This window comes from Galleria mellonella, unplaced genomic scaffold (assembly GCF_026898425.1).
Source record: "Galleria mellonella isolate WM207_F2 unplaced genomic scaffold, CSIRO_AGI_GalMel_v1 utg424, whole genome shotgun sequence".
NCBI classification, from domain to species: domain Eukaryota; kingdom Metazoa; phylum Arthropoda; class Insecta; order Lepidoptera; family Pyralidae; genus Galleria; species Galleria mellonella.
Window position 1 is genome coordinate 719,604 of NW_026442097.1, and position 22,897 is coordinate 742,500.

The window sequence follows — 22,897 nt, forward strand, 5'->3', positions numbered from 1 at the left end:
AAAAAAAGTAGTTAGCCTTTCAAATTTTTGGAGGACTTGAGGATGTTTTAAATATTTTGCGAAAAACACTAATCGAAGAAAAAAAGAATGACAATAAGGTCGTTAAAATAGATTTTTTTTTAACTGTTAAACAAAGAACAAGGAATTTCGAAATCTGCTGTCAAATAAGCAGGTAGGTATAACGTTTCCTTTAGCTTACAAGTGGAAGAACCAACACAGTTCGTTTTAAAAGGAGGTTGCTTGTGCTTTGTACCTTCTTATCACGTGGTATTTTTTTTCTTTATCCATACAGACAAAGGAAATATTTTGTACTAAATGTTCTCCTTTCTTTGTTCCAGTGTAGACTTGTCTATGCTTTTTTTTTTATCGTAATTTGATTTTTAACCTGCAGATGCAGGTAGTAAAGTGGTTTGGGCGAATGAATACAAAGGCATCCGGATAGAATAAGTCTGTGATAGGTGCATTCTCTTTAAATAGAATTTGATAAAAGGTAACCAAGTTTTGTTGAGATAGTGAGTGTGATACATCGAAACATTCAATTGATTTTTATTTTCTTATGTTACAATTATCACAGGAATACACTTTATGATTTTTTTTTAATGTATTTTTAATTTAATGATATTGAACATCAGTTGACAGTCCTATGGTCGGGTCGAATAATCGTTTATTTTTATTTCATTAAGTACTATGAAAAGAGACCATAGATAGAGTAGCATTTCGTTTGAAGCACTTGAAATGGCTTCCAAATAAATAGTATCGTGTTCTAAGCCCTAGTTTTTTTTTTTTAATGGATGATAATGGAATGGTAACCCCACCCGCGCTATCGGTATACACCGACGAGGCACCCGTGAAGGATGATAGGTGAGGATGAAGCAGGTCAGTTAGTCCATCGTGCCGAATTCAACAAGAATTGTTCACGATGGTTTCCTGGGGAACCACGTGGAGGTCGACCTTATGCTAGTAGTAGGGCTGTTAGAACACATTGCTAACAACCCCTCCTCCCCGTACTCTAGATGTTAACTCAATATTTTTTTATGCTATTTAGAATGGCAAATAAGCTGACGGCCCACCTGATGGAAACCGTCGCCTATAGACGTGAGCAGTACCATGGACATAATCGAGTTGTACTGATAGAGATTGCTCTTAGCGATAAGGTCGCCCATTGTTTTCTCACTGTGATTATTTCTTGTAATTGTTTATATTTATAATAAGTCTACTATTGTAATCTTTTGGAGGAAAAAATAAAGAGTATCTATTTATCTATTTATTGTGTTGATACTCTTACGCGTTGCCTTTTCAGAGTGCTAAGTTGTTATGTCTCAATAACTGGTTAATCGCCAGCTTTAAAACTGTTAATAGCTTAAAATACAAATTAATAACCTAAATAATAAAGCAGTTTAACCGTATATTTGTAAAGTTATCAGTGTTTCAATTAAAGTCCTTTAAATATTGATGCAACAGTAAGTAGGTCAAAACTAAACATGCGTTTTGAGATACTGTATAATTAATTAGCTACTAAACGTGTGGAGGTGGCGCCCTCTATTATCAAGAGTGACTCTTTTGCCTTCGTTATGCACGTTTTTTTATGCAGCTTAAAATGTCAAACAAGCTGACGGCCCACCTGATGGAAACTGGTAACCGTCATTTCTAGACATCTACAGTATCTTTTTTATGGGTGAAAATGGAATGGTAACCCCGCCTGTGATATCAGTATACACTGGCGGGGTACCAGTGAGGGATGACAGGTGAGAATGAAGGCAGGTCAGTTGGCCCGTAGTGATCAATTGAACACGAATTAACCACTGGTTTCTAGGGGGAACCGCAGGATAAATTGCTAGCAGTAGGGTTGTTAAATCTTATTAACAATCCGTTTACCCCGACATGTATAATATTTGAACATAACAGAGTATACTGTGTCACCCAAGATACCCTTCAAGTGTTGCCATTTTTGAAGACTATGGTGTTATGTGACCGGAATATGTTCTTTATTTAAAATAAAAAGTATCCTATATCTTTCACCATCCTATATAGTACGTATGTACCAAATTTCATAGTGATTGGTTCTGCCGTTTAGGCGCTATAAGGTAACAAACAAACTCACTTTCTCAATATAAATGTGTTTAAAACTCACTTTCTAAATATAAAGACTAAGATGGTACCACTGTACACATATTTCGTTATTCAAGAGTAATCACTCTATAACAAACATGCAAATATTTTTATTAACTTTTTAATTTATCATTCATTTCATTTCAGCCGTTAACTGTCCATTGCTGAACTTAAGCCTCCCCTGTAAGAGGAGTCATGCCTGTAGTTGCCACGCTTGGCGGATTAGCAACCGCAATTAGACTTTTATATATATATATATATATATATATATATATATATATATATATATATATATATATATATATATATATATATATATATATATATTCTTTATTGCACTAAAACATACAGTAACAACAATAAGTTAATAACAATGTTAGCTTTATAACTAATAACTTTTGTGAAGGGGGAAAGGAATTTTGTAAGGGGGTCCAATTTCTCCATTACTAGCAATACACTCTATCAGGTCGACCTCCACGCGGTTCCTCCTAGAAACTATCGTGGTTAATTCTAGTTGAATTCGTCACGATGGGCTACATACCTGCTTTCATTGTTACCTATCATCCCTCACTGGTGCCCCGCCGGTGTATACCGATAGCGCAGGCGGGGTTACCATTCCATTATCGTCCATTAAAAAAAAAGCCTTTTGCAATGTTTTAAGAGAGGCATTGTTGTTCTTCCTTCGACTATTAGGTTCCCTTAGTCACCACTTAAGACACCCACAAGAAAAAAAGAGTATGTATGCCCGATTTTTACGTGTTATAAAAAAAAAACAGTTTATAATATTACTATAGAAAATAATTTGAATGACAGTGAACGTAAACAATTATTGTTTTTAGGGTTCCGTACCGCCAAAGGACAAAAACGGAACCCTTATAGGATCACTTCATTGTCCGTCCGTCTATCAAGACTTAGAAACGCGTGGAGATATCAAGTTGTAATTAATATCATATACTCAGGCCTGCAATCTCTTGAAGCAGTGAAAAAATCAAGCTTCTAAATCGACGCAATCAAACGATACGGCCGTTTATGTAGCATTTATATAGCATATTTTGACATTCGCAAAGGGAATCAAAACCTATAGGGTACTTCCTGTTGACCTGGATTCATGAAATTTGGCAAGAAGCAATGTCCTGTAGCACAAGTAAAGGAAAAAATCCGAAAACTGTCGTTTGTTATTTTGTAGTTATTTCTCAAAAATAAAAATTAACTTGATGATTTTGTACGGAACCCTCGTTGCGCGAGTCCGACTCGCACTTGACTGGCTTCTTTTTTAGTACATGCGCTTCCGTGATAAGACGGCATAACAGATTTTATTGATGTTTGATAACTGCCTACCTGTTATATCATCCGGGTACGACTCGCTGCGTACATAAAATTAATCTTAAACTCTCAAGGTAACCCCATTAATGTTGTTTAATTTAAATATGTTTACCAGTTGCAAAGTACCCATTAAATAATTGTTCCGCAAAAAAAAAAAAACGAGCATCATTTGTAGCAAAACCAGTTATGGCGATTTGAAAACTGAACCACTGATTTTGATAAAATTTCTACGGGACTTAATCTGTGAATATATTTTTAGGTGGAAAAGGAATTTTCCAAATTGGTTTTGAATTTACGTAGTCATAGTAAAAAATATAAAGAAATACAATCAATTTGAAAGCTTTCTTCGGTTAACAATAGGTTTGTAGGTTTCGGTTTTTGAAAAAAAATATGTTCCTCCGTCATATAGGGGAGCACGGGGGAATTGGCGCCACTTAAGCTAAAACTTAAATAACTTTTTGTATAAATCACTTTTTATTTTAATTCTTTGTTTTAATTATAATTTAACTAATCAGGCTTATCTTGTGAATATAAAAATTTAAAAAAACATACATAAAATTAAAATTATTCTAATTTGAAAAAAAAGTAACATTGGCTCCCATTGCCAAGAGTACGGGGTAATTAGAGCCAGAAATAGGGGCAATAAGATCCACCGGGGTAATGGTAACCACAATAACAATATGTAACAAAATATTGTATAATTATATATTTTCTATATGTGTTTATAAACTAAACTTATTCTCATTCAAAATATAATTATATTATCTTTAGGAACATGCAAAATCACAGTCAATTATATGTAATTAAAAACAATTATCGCCTCATACAAAAATCACAAACATAATCTTTGGCAGAATCACTACCTGAACATTGGGCATGTGCATATTCACCACAGGCCCTACATCTGTACCACAACTCATTCGTTTTTTCCAGATTCACAACAAAGCATGCATATGTAGGAACCTTTACAAGCATAGTCGCAGATATTAGGGTAATTAGGTGATTAATCCGATGAGCTAGTATCATCTTTAAATAGGACTTTTTTTGCTTTTGCCTTGTTAATTTTTGTCTTTCTTTTTCTAGTGTTTTTACCCCTCCCTTTTGGTATTTTATTTTCTTTCATAAGACGTTTCTTCTTCTTTTCTTCTAATACAGCTTTTTTTGGTGTAGCAGTCATGATTTGTGAATGTTGTTTCTGTGTTCGTTTTCTAATCCCCTGAGAAGTTGATGGTTTTGGAGATATTATTGCCAGCACAGAATTAATGTTAGAAGTAGAGGGAGCAATTTCTTTGACATATTTATCACTGTTATAGGTATTTTTAGTAGTCAACGTTTCATGTGATCGAGTTTCTTCGATCTGCTCTGATATTGTACAGCTCTGATTACATTGTTTGGCATGTTGAGAATCAATAGTGTCATCCACTATATTAGTGACACCAGTATTAATGACATAATAGTCATCATCGCTAAATAAATTAGAATTCATTGGATTTATACCAGTTGCGCGAAAACCACTTATGCCTTTATCCAATGAAGCCACTTTACTATATGCTTTTTGAAACAAGCCAGCTATGTCATACATTGTGATTTTAATCATATTTTTTGATTTGAGATATAGCTCACATTCGCGATTGTATGCTTTTTTTAGAGGACCAAAAAATGTTATATCTAGGGGCTGTAAACGATGCGAGGAGTGTGGTGGTATAGACAACATGTTGATGTAGTTAGCTTTTCAAAATTCATATGCTTCTAAAGTGGAGTGGCTGTTATGATTATCTAGAATAAGCAATATTTTGTTCTCCTCACTCGGTTTTACAAACATTTTGAAATGTTGCAACCATTTAACAAATAGATTTTCATTTGTCCATCCATTTTTTGAACAATCGTAAATTGCACCCGGAGGACCATCTTTCTCTAAAAGAGGAGAATGACGTTGTCTCGGATATATAAACATTGGAGGCACATAAACGCCAGAAGCACTCATTGCACAAACAACAGTGACTGTCTTTCCTCTCTCCCAAGAAGTGACAGTACCAACTCGTTTTTGACCTGTTTTTGCTAAAATTGTTCCTGGTTCCTGCACTGTAGATACTCCCGTCTCATCTACATTAAATATTTGGTGCGCTGCATAATTATTTTTTATCATTAGTTCCTCAAGATTTTTGTAAAATAATTCTACTTCTTCTCTGTTAAATCCCTCAATTCTGTTAATACTAGTTGACTCAGGTTTGCGAACACTGATATTAGTATTTCTTTTCAAAAATCCTTCAAGCCAGTCTGGTCCCGCACATTTAAGTTCCTTATTAAAATTATGAGATAACTTCAACTGTTCAGCACACTCGTATGCTAATTTTCTAAATTTCATGGAGTCTAAGCCGTAAAAAAGATTCGACATGTGAATGAGATGATCAGCCAAAATTTGTTCTTGAGCTGGAGAAAATATTGGTTTCCTTCCGAGACGAGGATTGGTTTGTACTGCTCTGCGATACCTTTTTTGCAAAGTACTATATGGAATATTAAACTCTTGGGCGGCCTTATGCAGAGATATTCCATCTTCATTGACTCTCTTGATAGCACGGTGTAGTACATCCAGAGTCCACTGACATTTTTCCGTAATCCTATCTCGTTTTCGAGGCATCTAAAAAAAAAAAAAATTACAAGAAATGAAGTGGGTAATGAGAGCCATTCGACTCCCATTTCCCCAAATACTCATTTTTAGGTATTCATATAATTGTCAAAATACAATTGCTTATTTACATAAATTAACCTTTTTATACGATACTCTCATGATAAATCTATAAGATAAAAGAAGCAATACTAATAATAAAATAAATTAAAAACTCACAATTTGTCCTTGAATGTTGTCAAAAATTAGATGAATAGCTAAAAAAACTGACGTGCGATCTATTTGTGTAATAAAAGTCAACTAAACGGCGACGCAACGAGGCATATGCCCCTCCCGCGTCCTTTTGTATTACGTTAAAACAAAACAGGGTCTAAATTGTCAAGAAGCATGTAAACTAGAGTAGCTCTCATTACCCTGTGGCTCTGATTCCCCCGTGCTCCCCTAATAGTTGGGGTAAGGATAGGAAGATGATTAATTAAAAAAAAAAAAAAAAACAAATATCTCAACATGCTTACAGCCGTTAATCCCTAACTATCCCTGAATAATCTTTTTTTTTCTCGTAGCTGTCGTAAGACGCGATTAACAGAACTAATTGGTCGAGGTGTGGGCAGCAACGCCCCTCTTAAAACATCGCCAAAGGCTAATTGCGGTTGCCAACTTACCTGCCGTTCATAGCAACTACTGGCAAAATCCCCTAATAGGGGCAGACCTGTGTTTATTTAGTTAGACTTTAATGCACAGTAAAAATAGATCTACATTCGGCTTAACACTGGACGGTGTTCTCTTCCAGTCAAGCATCGGGCGAACCGCTTAATACGTAAGCGGTGAATTTTTGAATAGAGGAAAAAAATAAATGTTATGTTATGTTTAGCAGTGGACAGTTAAATGCTGATTTGATGATTCCTTGATGATGGTTAAAGGTATTTGTGGACTGTTGCCATTGTGTTGAATGTAACACTGATGCCCACATTTCGCCGAGCATGTTAGAATGTAACGTTTAAGGGGCGAGCCTTCCGCTGTCATTCGAAATGTCGTATCGTATCAGTTTAATTAACTGGTTAATCTATTAACTAGTTACTTTCCAGATAAGGGGGTGTTTTTTTTTAATGGATGATAATGGAATGGTAACCCCACACGCGCTATCGGTATACACCGACGGAGCACCAGTGAAGAATGATAGGTGAGGATGAAGCAGGTCAGTTAGCCCATCGTGACGAATTCAACAAGAATTGTCCATGATGGTTTCCAGGGACTACGTGGAGGTCGTGCTAATAAGCATATTGCTAGCAATGGGGCTGTCAAACTCCATTGCTAACAATCCCTTTCCCCCCTTGTAAGGGGGTGTTTTGTTTGTTGTTGCCACACTTGGCAGACGGGTTGGCAACAGCACTTAGGCTTACCATTCAGTTTCCTCAGTCGTATCTTACGACATCCACGAGTAAGGTAGGGGTGGCGTATTCTATGTCATCATATGTCACGTCTAACACACGGCATTCGAAATATGTATGCTCTAAAATATAATAATTGTTTTTTCCATACGGTCTACATAGCTCTCGTATCTAAGAGATAATAACAAACAGATAGCGGTCTACGTACGAAAACCTAAAATGATGTATCTGCCTACTGTCCGCGTTAACCTCAAATCTAGGTTGATATTTCAACCACTATCAGTAACGTGGTCAATGAAACGGAACGCACAATATTAATAATAAGGTCAACGGGCTAATTATAGTTATAATATATCGTTAACACGTTATGGATAACCGTAACGTGTTAGCGAATGTCACAGTGATCGCGGCCCACGCGTTATTGGGTTATAACTAGTTTCGCCAACTTTGGATTGTTATTTATCGGGATTTAGAAAAAGAAAAAATACACGGAAATAACAATACATTTCTGTATAAATTATATATTTGTTTTTCTATTGATGCGTATCTATATGCTTCCTGTTATAATATGGAAAAATAGACGGAGATGGGTATTTAAAAGTACAGAAAAAAAAAATAGTAAATAATTAATGCGTTCTACAAGAAAAACAAACTGACTTAAGTTATGGCAAAACCTGGTCTAAAAATTAAACTGCGGAACCGATTTTGATAAAATTTCCACGGGAATAATTTGTAAGTATATCCTTTCAGATAAAAAAAGGATTTTCCAAATCGGTTTACAACTCACTGTGTTGTAAGGTAACAAACATAAGAAAATACAACCCAATTAGAACCTAATTTTTTGAACTCTGTTAATAAATAACTTACCGCTTTAATATATTTTATCGTGAGTAAGTATCAGTTGTGATTATTGATTTAGTAAAGCTCTAAAAATCTTAATACACATTTGACAATAAACCGACTAGTGAAACTGACTGTGCTAGCTATTATCTCCTCATTTTTAAAGTTGGGTAAACATTAATGTAAAAGTCTTTTTATGCGCTTTTTTTTTTACACCATTTTTATAGCTAAAAAAGTTCAACGTTTTAACATTTTTAAGACGTTTATTAACAATTCCCATCCCTATTCACAAGTTAAAACTGTTTTCGAAGTACGTCTTGTCATTGTTGTTATATTGTATAATGTAATAGAAGGAAATACCGTTTTATAACTTTTCTACAGATTATAAATAAAAAAACCTTGCAGAAAGCAATCACAGAAAAGAGAATATTTAAATACCATGACTCAGGGGGGAAAGGGATTGTTAGTAATGGCGACTGAGAATCCCATTGCTAGCAATATACCCAAACAGGTCGAGCTCCTCGCGGTTCCCCCTGGAAACTATCATGGTTAATTCCTGATGAATTCATCTCATTCATTCTCTGGCCTGTTTTCATTCTCATCTATCACCCTTCACTGGTGCTCCGCCAGCGTATCCCGTTAGCGCAGGCGGAGTTACCATACCATTTTCACCCATCAAAAAAAAAATACCATGACTCATTCAACCGGTCTTATAACGGTTTTGTTCTATCCGTGTCTATCTTTACTCATATCTCAGTGCATACTTTTTAAATATGATTTTAAACATTTCAATTAATATTCATAAATATATTTTTTGCATGGCTGTGTTTCGGTTTGAAGGGTGGGATATGGCGTGAATTTACAGGGTACAGAGGAATAACACCTGAGTCCTCAGGAATGGCAACGCATGGGGGGTATCATGGGCGAAACAGTATACTCTGTTATGTCCATGGTACTGATCATGTCTATAGGCGACGGTTATGACTTTCCATCAGGTGGGCCGTCAGCCATTTTAAGTTGTATAAAAAAATGTCTAGTAAATAGAAACATGTGTCTACAAGAAGATTTACCCTTTGTTACTAGAAAGAAAATTAATAATTCAATAGGGGATCAATGCGGGAGTAAAATGTATCAATTTCAATAGGATAAAATCAAATTAGATTCAGGATAGACTGTGACAACAAAATAAGTGCGAATTGAATCTCTCCTCCTTTTGAAAATTCTTTAAAACTGACCCATAATGTGATTAAAAAAAAAACTCATCCGACCGGTCTAACATTTGCCTTGTCAATTTCAGGTCGATTGTAAAAACGTATTATTTAGTTCTTTGTACAAGAGTGTGGGAATCGGACATAAAGTCTGCCAAATGCTACGTCTCCCAGCCCATGAGGCATCATTAGCGCGTTCCCGTGTTATTATTAAGATCTCGAGTGGCAGTGCACAGTAATTTTACTGTCATATTTCACTCTTCAAACCGGAACACAAACATGAAGTAAACTGTTCAGGTTATGAAGAGATGTATTCGTGTTAATGATTTTGTGTGAATACTTCGTATCATAATTTTTTCATTACCAATTTATTTAGTTAGTTATTGTAAACAAATATCACGTTGTTATAATTTATAGTTTAGCTAAAAAAAACTAGCTTTAATTAGCTGTTTTTTTTTTTTAAATAAATGAACACGGAATGGTAACCTAGCATGTGTTATTGGTTGACAGTGACAGGGCACAAGTGGGTGATGATAGGTGGGGATGAAGTCAGGCCAGTTTTTTTTAAAGGTGATAATGGAATGGTAACCCCACCCGCGCTATCGGTGTACACTGGCGGGGCACCAGTGAAGGATGATAGGTGAGTATGAAGCAGGTCAGTTAGCCCATCGTGACGAATTCAAAAAGAATTGTTCACGATGGTTTCCAGGGGGAACCACGTGGAGGTCGACCTAATTTACAGAACTGCGTGGATGTTAACCTGTCGAATAATAAGTTAATTATGAATCAAATTAATAAATAATTACAAACAAATCTTTCTCTTCAACAAACTGACTAATGGCTGTGTAATGACATACCTACCGCCTGATGCACGATGATGCAATGTTTAACTCGGTTATTGTGCATACATTGGTCAATAACATATAGATAGAGTCTACGTTTTAATTTTTTTTTTTATACAACAACCATGGAAAACAAGCATACAGCCAGCTCTAATAGTAAACGTGCCACGTGCGCGTCGCCGACCCTGAAGAAACCTAAATATACCCTTTTTGAAGAACCCCATGCTGTAGTCTGTAGGGAAAACCTCGGCAGGGAGCTCATTCCACAGCCTTAGTGTTCGCGGGGGAACATTCCTTCGAAACTGCACTGTACGTGACCGTTTAGTTTCAAGCGTGTGAGGATGGGTTCCCAGTCGATTTGAAAAAATCATTTCATATCTAAAAGGGTAGGTATACGTTCAGATTGGTCCTATAGAAATTTTACCAGAGGGAGACTTTGTACAAAAGTCGATGGCTTGGGTACCTCTGTCCTATTTGTGTTTCTACCGTGAAGCAGTTGTGTTTGCATGGCTGTGTTTCAGTTTGAAGGATGGGATATGGCGTGAATTGACAGGGTACAGAGGAATAACACCTGAGTCCTCAGGAATGGCAACGCATGGGGGGTATCACGGGTGAAACAGCATACTCTGTTATCTCCACGGTACTGCTTGTGTCTATAGGCGACGGTTACCACTTTCCATCAGGTGGGCTGTCAGCTCGTTTGCCATTCTAAGTTGTATAAAAAAAAATATCAAAATAGGTTCAGTAAATTAGTTTTTAAATGTAAAAAAACAGGTTTAGCTACAATTGGAGTCTGTTTTTTTTTCAAATTTGAATTTCTTTCAAATCGTGAAAGAGGAACATCCATCAATCGAGCCATCATTACAAACTTTCGCATTTATAATATTAATTAATAAGATATGTGGGGGGAAAGGGATTGTTAGTAATGTAGACTGAGAATTCTATTGCTAGCAATATACCCAACTAGGTCTACCTCCACGCAGTTCCTCCTGGAAACTATCTTGGTTAATTCCTGAAGATTTCATCATGATGGGTTAACTAGCCTGTTTTCATTCTCATCTATCACCCTTCACTGGTGCTCCGCCAGCGTATCCCGTTAGCGCAGGCGGGGTTACCATTCCATTTTCACCCATCAACAAAAGAAAAATTAAGATGTGTGTTGCGTTGTCTATGACTATGTGTATTTGTGTATGTACACCTGAACGGATTGCTAATGAGTCAAGACGCATGCTTTTGTTGTACATTACTAATGATTGTGTGATGACGAAACGAGACTTCCTGTTCAGTTCCTCCTATCAGCGTTTCCTGTCGTTCCCACCAATCTTGCCATGATCTAATTACGAATTTAATTTATTAATATTAATTATTGAAGGGGGAAAGGGATTGTTAGTAATGGAGACTGAGAATCCCATTGCTAGCAATATACCCAACCAGGTCGACCTCCTCGCGGTTCCCCCTGGAAACTATCATGATTAATTCCTGATGAATTCATCATGATGGGCTAACTGGCCTGTTTTCATTCTCACCTATCACCCTTCACTTGTGCTCCGCCAGCGTATCCCGTTAGCGCGGGCGGGGTTACCATACCATTTTCATCCAATAAAAAAAAATATATTAATTATTATTAATAATTATAATCTTACTAATATACTTTTCAACCGACTTCAAAAATAGGGAGTTTCTCAAGTCGGTTTTATTTTTTTCCTTTGTTTTTATATTTGTCACCTCATAACTCCATCAATTGTAAACCGATTTGGAAAATTATTTTTTTTTATCGGAAAGGATATACTTAAAGATTTGTTCTATGGAAATTTTATCAAATTCGGTTTAGTAGTTCAGTTTTTAAATCAAAACAACCGCTTTTGCCACAATTAAAGTAGATTTTTTTAAAACAATGTTTAAGTGAATGTTTTCCAAACGAATTTGCCAAGCAATCTGTGCTGTTATAGATTTCTTTTTTATACAACTTAGAATGGCAAACAAGCTGACGACCCACCTGATGGAAAGTGGTAACCGTCGCCTATAGACATGAGCAGTACCATGGACATAACAGAGTATATTATTTCGCCCACGAAACCCCCCATGCGTTGCCATTCCTGAGGACTCGGGTAATGTTCCTCTGTATCCAGTAAATTCACGCCATATCCTATCCTTCGAACCGAAACACAGCCATGCAAACACAACTACTTTACGGTAGAAACACGAATGGGACAGAGGTACCCAAGCAATCGACTTTTGTACGAAGTCTCCCTCTGGTATTTAATCAGAATAAAAAATTTTTGACTTTGTCTTTGAAAATAACTTGCTTTTCTCACAGTTGAAGTCAGCTTTTTTTATGGGATATAATCTTTAACTATAATAAGATTGTAACTGGACAATGTCTCTACATGGGAGGGGAGGTATTAAAGAAAAAAAATTCACTTACAAATTATCCATATTTTATGTACCTATTCGAAATTATGCTTTTTAGGAGCGCCATAATTACGAAATGTCCAATTATGTTTGACATTTCGTAACCTCGCGAAATGGGCACGTAACATTTGACATTTCCGATTAATTTTTAAAAGAACTACTGATCGTCCAGTGATCGAAATTCGACCATAACATATATTGTAATGAATGAATGTACCACGGTCACGTTTGACATTCAGTGAGACTATGGACAAGTAATGTTAAAGGCAAACAATATTAATCTATTCTCAATTCGACCGCAGACTTTAACAATAAACAAAAGAGTATATAATGCGTGTATTTTTTTCATACAACTTAGAATGGCAAACAAGCTGACGGCTCACCTGATGGAAAGTGGTAACCGTCGCCTACAGACATGAGCAGTACCATAGACATAACAGAGTGTACTGTTTCGCCCATGATACCCCCCATGCGTTGCCATTCCTGAGGACTCAGGTGTTATTCCTCTGTACCCAGTAAATTCACGTCATATCCCACCCTTCAAATTGAAGCACAGTCATGCAAACACAACTGCTTCACGGTAGAAACACGAATAGGACAGAGGTACCCAAGCAATCGACTTTTGTACAAAGTCTCCCTCTGGTTAAATACATGGTAGTGTGTGTCTAATGTTGTTTTTTTATTGATTTTAAAGTACTTTTTGTGCTTAATTTAAAACAAATATTATCATTCGGCACTCCTTCTCTATATGAATTGTAAGTGTATCAAATTCCATACTCCTCCGTCCGTGCAATTTTCGTAAAAATGAGTACAAAGTTTTTGCTTCACATATTAATATATAGATTTTATTTAAGTAAATAAAAGATACATGTATTATGTGCTTTATGATTATTTATATTGTATAAATAATTTTTTAATGTGTTTGTCTTGTTACAATATGGCTACGCGTCGGGCAATCATAGGTGTAATCTGTTACGTATTATCTATGTTTTTTTTTTTTATATTAGGCGATGGTTTTTTTATGTTTTTTTTTTTTAATGGATGGCAATGAAATGGTAACCCCGCCTGTGCTTAACGGTAAACGCTAGCGGGGCACCAGTTTTATTTTGGATGGGTGAAAATGGTATGGTAACCCCGCCTGCGCTAACGGGATACGCTGGCGGAGCACTGGTGAAGGGTGATAGATTAGAATGAAAACAGGCCAGTTAGCACATCATGATGAATTCATCAGGAATTAACCATGATAGTTTCCAGGGAGAACCGCGAGGAGGTCGACCTGGTTGGTGGGTATATTGCTAGCAATGGGATTCTCAGTTTCCATTACTAACAATCCCTTTTGCGGGGCACCAGTTAGTGATGATAGGTAAGAATTAAAAGGCAGGTCAATTAGCCCATCGTGGTGAATACACCTGAAATGCTAGAATCAGCATGATAGTTTCTAAGGGGGTGGACCACGTGGAGATCGATCTGACAGGGTATATTTCTAGCAATGGGACTGGTAGTCCGCATTACTAATAATCCCTTTCCCCCACTGTTTTTTATTGGCTGATTGGAAGTGAAGTGGTGACCTTGCCTGCGCTATCGGCATACCAGTGAGAGATGATAGGTGAGGATGACAGCAGGTTTTTTGGCCCATCGTGACAAATTCATCAGTAATTAACCACGATGGTTTCCAGGAGTAACCGCGTGGATGTCGACCGGTTAGGGTATATTGCTAGCAATGGGGCGTTTTAGATTCTGTTACTGACAATCCTTTTCTCCATTTAGGCGACGGTTAAATTACTCATCAGGTGGGCCGCAGTTTGTTTGCCATTTCATGACCTAAAAAAGATACAGTATGGTATAAACTGGTTCAGACCAGATTCAACGGGCGATTAATTTAATGTAACAATGAACTCGGCATCCTGCTTATTTCTCTTTTGCGAAATAAGGACGTAACTAAATGTAGATACAAAGAAACAGTCGTGTGTGTCCACAGAGCCTACTTTCTAACCGGTTAACGTTATTAATGTAAATTATAAATGTAAAAAATTAATGTAATAATAACCGGTTATATTAAAGATGGGCGCATCACTAAGTATCTGATTTATTATATTTTAATTTGTCAATAAATATTCATTGATACGCACTGGATAAATATAATAAAATAATTTAAGTTACTGATATCCTGAGTCACATACATACATACACGTTTATGTTGATATCTGAAATTTCAGTTTCCGAAAGCCTCCGCTAGAGGTGCTGCTATTTTTACTAAGGAATTACATAGAAGGAATGATAAAATAACAACTGTAAATCATATGGTTGCCTCTTTTCTCCTTATGCAGTAAAAAGAGAACGAAAGACACACCAGTTGTAATTTTTCTCAATTCATAGCAGGCTAGTGTATAGAAAATATTTGATATGTCAATTATTTGTCAATGACAAATTTTACATTACTAGATTATATATTGGACACAGTTTATGTAGAAAGTGTGCAAGCAGGTTGTATCTGAATTTGGTAGGGTTATACGGCCGTATAACATTTTCTTAGTTCAATACTTAGGTGATGTCTGGAAACTGTCATGGTTAATTCCTGATGAATTCATCATGATGGACTAACTGGCCTGTTTTCATTCTCATCTATCACCCTTCACTGGTGCTCCGCCAGCGTATCCCGTTAGCGCAGGCGGGGTTACCATACCATTTTCACCCATCAAAAAAAAAAAAAACTTAGTGATGTAAACGCCTCCTCACCTAGTAATAACGTGAATGTACGTTAAACTCACACTAGGTAACGATTCTGATGGAGCAATATAATTATTCCGATGACATCACCAGCTAATAACGGTTATAACCTGTTTTTTTTTATTAGCTATGTCCGTTACTTCTTGACCGGGGAAATTTTGTCGGAATAAGTATCCTGTGTCCTTCGTAACACTATGTATATGCGAAATTTTATGTTCAATGATTAGCTCGCTTATCATCAGGCGAGTCGCATGCTCGTTTGCCTCCTGTGTTACGAAAGAAAAGTCGTACAGGTGTCGAGAGGTAACTGCCATTCTTACTTTCTTACTTATTTCTATCATGCCTTAATTTTTTATAGGTACTAATTTTTACCCGTGACTTTTGACCACGTTACCGTGATATTTTGACACTGACCGGATTAAAAAGTAGCCTATGCCTATGTCTGTGTATGTCAAATTTCCATAATATTATAATTTTTTTACTATAAATGTGACATTGTTGATTTTTTTATATATTTTTTTTCCGTATATAATTGCAAATTTGTATACCTCGATAGATGGGGTTGATCATAGAGGACTTCTATTGTTTTACCATCCATTGTTACCTATGTATGTATGTATGTATGTACAATTTAAATAAATAAATAAATAAATAAAAATGTCCTTCCTCATTCCACTTAGTGTGTGTATTTCAAATTTTATAGTTATTAGTGAAGCCATTATGGTGCAAAGAGGTGGCCAACTTTCACATTTAGACTATTAGAAATGATTTATAGGAATTTCAAGTTTTGACATAGAAATTTAGACGTCAGTTTCAGTGATTGAAGATACGTGCTTAGAGGATATACTTAACCAGCTGTTGCCCGCGCTGCTATCGTTTTTTTTTTTTTCTTTTAATTTAAAATCTCCAGAAATTCTTTCTTATTACATTATATAGCAATAAACTGAGTTGTGACCATTTTGTGTTACTATGGCACACGCATGGAGGAAGGGAAAGAAGGGAGGTTGTTAGTTTATATATTTTGTTTTTGTATTTTTTTTTTTATTTGTGCTTTTTTTATTTTTATTCTTTTGTCTCTTTTGCTGTGTATTACGTGTATGTTTGTATTGTAATTTGTGTGCTGTAAGTAATGTAAATAAATTATCTATCTATCTATCTATATAATTAAGATTGCGTTCAACAAAAAAGAAAAACGACTTCAGTTGTGACATAACCAGTGAAAACCAGTTCTGTCTTATTACTTTGTCAGTGGAAAAGTCTTTTCTTATCTGAAAGGATATACTTACAAATTCGTCCCGTAGAAATTTTGTCAAAACCGGTTGAGTACTTTAGTTTCTGTTTTTTTTTTTCTTTTTTATGGGTGATAATGGAATGGTAACCCCGCCTGCGCTTACGGTATACGCTGGCGGTGCACCAGTGTGGGATGATAGGCGAGGATGAAAACGCAGGCCAGTTAGCCTCTCATGACGCATTAACGATAAATTTGTCATGATACTTTCCAGGGGATACCGCTTGGAGGACGACCTGATAGGGTACATTGATAGCAACGGGGACTAACCTCCTCATTACTAACAATCCCTTCCCCCCAAAGTTGATATACTCATAACTTAAGTGGGATGACCATTTTTTTTAGAATTGACGTGCCCTCGTTACTGTGGCTCGACGAGGTTCATTCATATGCATAGAGGAACCCTAATTAGTGCCAATATCGATTTATATCTGCAGTACCATACAAGGAGCTCGCGGTCACAGGTTCAACGAACCGCGGACACTGGCGGTCAATCGCCTAAGGCCCAAAATACAGACTACGTTATATAGGAGCCAATTATTTCTTACCAATTTTTCCACTGTTACCTTGACAAACCCATTTACAATAATTACAATATGGGGGGAAGGGATCGTTTGTAAGCAATATACCTTGTCAGGTCGACCTCCACGCAGTTTCCCCTGGAAACCATCGTGCTGAATTCCATATGGGCTAACTGACCTGCTTTGGGAGGAAAGGGATTGTTAGTAATGGAGACTGAGAATCCCATTGCTAGCAATATACCCAACCAGGTCGACCTGCTCGCGTTTCTCCCTGGAAACTATCATGGTTAATTCCTGATGAATTCATCATGATGGGCTAACTGGTCATAATTACGTAAATAGTACATAAAGTACGTAATTACGTAAATTTCTTTGTCGTTATCATTATCATGTCAGCTTTTAACTGTCCACTGCTGAACATAATCCTCCACCTTGGGGGGGTTTAGCCAATAGTTGTCACGCTTGACAAGCGGGTTGGCAACCGAAGTTAGGCTTTAGAGATGTTTTAAAAGGGACGCTGCTGCCCATCCCTCGCTGTCCCTTAGTCGCCTCTTACGACACCCACGGGAAAGGAAGGGGTGGCTCATTCTATGCCGGGACCACACGGCCACTTTGTCGTTATGTTCCAGTATGAAATTCGAAACAGTTATCGGCCATAAATAGCGGAGTATGTTATAATTTCACAATTTATAATGTTTCACAGCTACACGTGCTTCAGTGAATGGAAAATTTATTGATACATTCGACGCGTGTAGCCAGTTCGATTCCAGTTCACTAGGTTTTTAGGTTTATTTTTAACAGACTTCAATGAAGGACGGCCCATAAAGAGATACAATTAATTATGATGTACTAGCTTTTACCCGCGGCTTCGTCTGCGTGACCAGGATATGTTCATACTGATTGGTCAACCAGTTGAGGCGCTATAAGGTATCAAACAAACTCACTTCCACATTTATATTAGTAAGGAATACCAGAGGCTTCGTATAAAACTCGTTTGCTTGGCCACCTTTTGTGTTTCTACCGTGAAGCAGTTGTGTTTGCATCGGTGTGTTTCGGTTTGAAGGGTGGGATATGGCAGTGAATTTACAGGGTTCAGAGAAAGAACACCCGAGTCCTCGGGAATGGCAACGCATGGAGGGTATCATGGGCGAAACAGTATACTCTGTTATGTCCATGGTACTGTTCATGTCTATAAGCGACGGTTACCCCCATTCCATCAGATGAGCCGTCAATTTGTTTGCCATTCTAAGTTGCATAAAAAGACTTTCAAAAACAAGAGATTCCCAATTCGTCTGAATATTTTTTGCGATCTTCTATGATTACGTGACCATTTCAGAAAATGTATTTTTTTTTACACAAAATTGCATAATTATTTTGTAAATCTACAGGTTTTATTGATTTAGTACACGGGCAAGTTCTATCCTTATACACAGGATAATTTATGTATTGTTTCACACGAGCAAAATCGCGGGATATAGTTAATAAATAAACAACATGTTCAGTAATCAGTCAAACAGGTATTCGTCTCGAACAATTTATTTGTATTTGTGATTATTTGTGATGGTAATTAACGATTCTCTTGTGGTAACGTTTTCCACAAAGGAGACCCGTCAAGTGCACACCGGTGGATTACGCAAGCGTTGCGTAATTACGCGGTCGCCTGCCGACACGTAAATACGTTGGTTTGTTATAATTTCCAATTACGTAAATGTATCTATCTACATAGTGTGTTCATTTCGTGATATTCTATTCGTGTTACTGTTTTCTAATTGTTTAATTATTTCTTTTTTTGTTTATTTAACGCCAGCTGCATCCTGTATCCTCGTGAATTAATACATAAACTATCCTATGTACTAAGTTAGGATGTAACCTGTCCCTGTATCAAATTTTATTCAAATGCGTAGTTTTTGTGTGAAAGAGTAACAAATATCTATCTATCGCCACTAACACCTATACTAATAGGGTGCGTACAAACTGTTCAGTTAGTGTGGGAGTCTAACATTTTTTTGTTGTTTGTGTATTTTTGTTTTACGCAATTTCCGCCCATCTATGGGATTGGTGTCGTTAGAGTCGACTAAGGGAGGGCGAGGTATGGGCAGCAGTTTTCCTCTTAAAACACCTCTAAAGCCTAACTGCTTTTGCCAATCCGTCTGCCAAGCGTGGCAACTACTGGCAGAACTCCCCTTATGTGGAAGGCCTATGTTCAGCAGTGGGCAGTTAAAGGCTGATATGGTATAGGCCTTACCCACAGATCGCCATAAGGAACGATCTAAACCACCGGCATCCACTGACTCCCTGCAATGCAACTGAACGTATAAAATTACAAACAATTAGAACCTCTTTTTTTTAAGTTGGTCGGAAACTGCTCGTCATGCATAAACATTTTCACGTGTTTGACAAGCGTGCTTGCTCCCCCGGGGAAACCTTTACAAGTCACGAATCAAGCGCCGGTACCTATGTAAATTGTATACCAAAACGTCTATACTCCGCAGTTAATTTCGCGTGACGTAACTTTCGCTGGTAACCGTCTCTCACGCGATGTGTTTGGAATCGTTTTAACCGACTTAAAAAATGTCAGGCCCTACAAATAATTTTGTATTACCTAGTTCATATACCTTACTTCCCTTCATCATTGTTATCTCGGCCATTATCCGTCCACTGCTGGACATAAGCTTCCCCCATAGACTGCCATAAATAAGAACGGTCCTGAGCCACCTGCATGCACTTTACATACCGACCTTACTCCTCAGGAATGGCAACGCATGGGGGGTATCTTGAGCGAAACAGTATACTCTGTTATGTCCATGGTACTGCTCGTGTCTATAGGCGACGGTTACCACTTTTTATCAGGTGGACCGTCAGCTTGTTTACCATTATAAGTTGCTTAAAAAACATAGCTATATTGTACACATTTCGTGTACATAAACACAGTACGTGGTCTAAGTGAAGCTTATACTATGGGTGTAAAACAAATGATGTTTTTTTGTTTTTTGATGGGTGGAAATGGTATGGTAACCCCGCCTGCGCTAACGGCATACACTGAGAGAGAACTACCTAATAGCAATAAGACTGTTTATACTCCATAAGCAACAGTTCCCTCAACTTAAGCATTGATAATATGAATACCGATCCGATATCTGTATATCGATTTAAAAATGGTCATCAGCCATTTCGATATCGCCTATATCGGTCGGATATCTATTTTCGAATATGCTAAATGTCTGTTATCCAATATAATTTTTTCGGATAACAGACTTTTGACATATTCGTTATTGTACCAGTATATATATATATATATATATATATATATATATATATATATATATATATATATATATATATATATATATATATATATATATATATATATATAATATATATATATATATATATATATATATATATATATATATATATATATATATATATATATATATATATATATATATATATATATATATATATATATATATATATAGTATATATATATATATATATATATATATATATATATATATATATATATATATATATATATATTGTAACTAAAATATATAGCTATTGCTATATATAACCCACTTCTACCCCCACCTAACATCAGTTGTTTGGGGGGGGAAAGGGATTGTTAGTAATGGAGACTGAGAATCCTATTGCTAGCAATATACCCAACCAGCTCGACCTCCTCGCGATTCCCCCTGGAAACTATCATGGTTATTTCCTGATGAATATTTCATATTTCATCATGATAGGCTAACTGGCCTGTTTTCATTCTCATCTATCACCCTTCACTGGTGCTCCGCCAGCGTATCCCGTTAGCGCAGGCGGGGTTACCATACCCTTTTTACCCATAAAAAAAAAACTGACCTGTCTTTTCATCGTCACCTATCATCCCTCACTGGTGCCCAGTCAGCGTATACCGATAGCGCAGGCGGGGTTACCATTAATTAGCAGTCCGCATTACTAAACCCCCCCCCCCCCCGCTCCCGCCCCCACTTGATTATTTGGCTTAAGCGTATCGCTTTAAAATCGCTGTAACTCTAGCTGCGACTTGCATGTCCTTCACACTACTATTATAATAACGGAGAAAGGCGATGCTATTAACTCGAATTGCCTATTTTCCGTCCGCGGTTTCACTCGCATACATTACGCTCGCGTCGCGGTTGTTGTTGCCGACCGTTTGTTTTGTTTTTGCAGTATATATTTTTAGCTGTGACTTTCGTGAATAGGGGGTTTTTGACTGCATTTGCAGACGACTTCAAACTTCAAAAACGGAGATTCACAATTTGTTATTTGTCTTTTTGATTTTTTTTTTATCTCACGACTTTGTTAATTGTGATTTGGGTTTTTTTTTTATTTGAAAGAATATACCATTAGATTAGTTCTGTCTATGCCTCAGTTCCGTAGATATTTTACTAAAATCGATACAGTAGTTAAGTTATTAAATTGAAATAACTAATTTTGCCATAATTGAAGTAGTTTGTTTTTATGGGACAAAATATTAAATTATTCAGTTGTACGTCAGCCGATTACGTAATGCATTCTTAACCGATTTTGATGGTTCTTTTTGCATTGGGTCGTGTTGGTCCCATATTGATTTCGTCTCCATTGAAGCGTCTATTTTTCTTGTATGGAATTCTGAGTTGTAGGTCAAAAGCTTGGTGCAATTATGAATCCTCGATCTAAATTTTAAAATATATTGTGTACTAATTACTTCCTGTGGGGGGAAAGGGATTGTTAGTAATGAACACTAAGAATCCCATTGCTAGCAATATACCCGACCAGGTCGACCTCCTCGCGGTTCCCCCTGGAAACTATCATGGTTAATTCCTGATGAATTCATCACGATGGGCTAACTGGCCTGTATTCATTCTCATCTATCACCCTTTACTGGTGCTCCGCCAGCGCATCCCGTTAGCGCAGGCGGGGTTACCACTCCATTTTCATCCAATACAAAAAAAAACCCCTTCTGTGGCCACTTGGATTTTATTATTCAATCGCCGATACGTTGGTTACCTTTTAAAATCGGTAGTATAGTGAGAGATACCTAATTCAAAATATACCACGGTTTAATATCTGTTTTTACGAATAAAATCTGCTGGTCTTAGCTTTTTATGTAATAACTAGCAGCCCGTCCCTGCTTTGCTCGGGTAGACATTTTTACAACATTTTAAAAAGTGGTCATTGTGACATAACGATAATAGTTGGACATATAGTGTCGCGAAGTTTTTTGTAGTTATTGATATTTCCTTCAATATTGTAGAACATACTTTTGTTCTATCACCAATAGTTTCCGCAGCGCACGCGACCAAAGATATTTTATAGCATTTTTTTACACCTTGAGTTACGTTACTAAAGTTTTAGTAAGGATCCCTAATCTTTTCTAGCAATAAATATATATAGCCTATGTCACTCAGGGTGAATGCAGCTTTCTAATGGTGAAATAATTTTTGAAATCGGCAAAGTAGTTTTTGAGTTTATTCATTACAAACATACATACACACAAAAATACAAATCTTACCTCTTTATAATATTAGAGTAGATATAAATTTTAAGATCACTCGGATAGTTTTAAATCGGAGTACATAATTGAATCACGTGTAATCGATTCTCAAA

At 36.6% G+C, this 22,897-nt stretch overlaps 2 protein-coding genes across 2 annotated transcripts in view; one reads left to right on the forward strand and one right to left on the reverse strand.

Annotated features, from left to right (window-relative positions):
- Nucleotides 1-22,897, forward strand: part of LOC113515688 (uncharacterized) — a 58,036-nt gene that overhangs the window by 1,482 nt on the left and 33,657 nt on the right. The window lies entirely within an intron of this gene.
- Nucleotides 5,165-6,499, reverse strand: LOC128201416 (uncharacterized). Its single transcript, XM_052898250.1, has 2 exons — nucleotides 6,278-6,499; nucleotides 5,165-6,070 (listed from the first exon to the last, which is right to left on the reverse strand). Exon 2 carries the CDS (start codon nucleotides 6,068-6,070, stop codon nucleotides 5,165-5,167), a length of 906 nt encoding a protein of 301 aa, XP_052754210.1. The 5' UTR covers nucleotides 6,278-6,499.

Bases quoted from the DNA above. Each gene is read 5' to 3' on its own strand.
- LOC128201416 (XM_052898250.1), bottom strand. From the start codon at position 6,070: ATGCCTCGAAAACGAGATAGGATTACGGAAAAATGTCAGTGGACTCTG.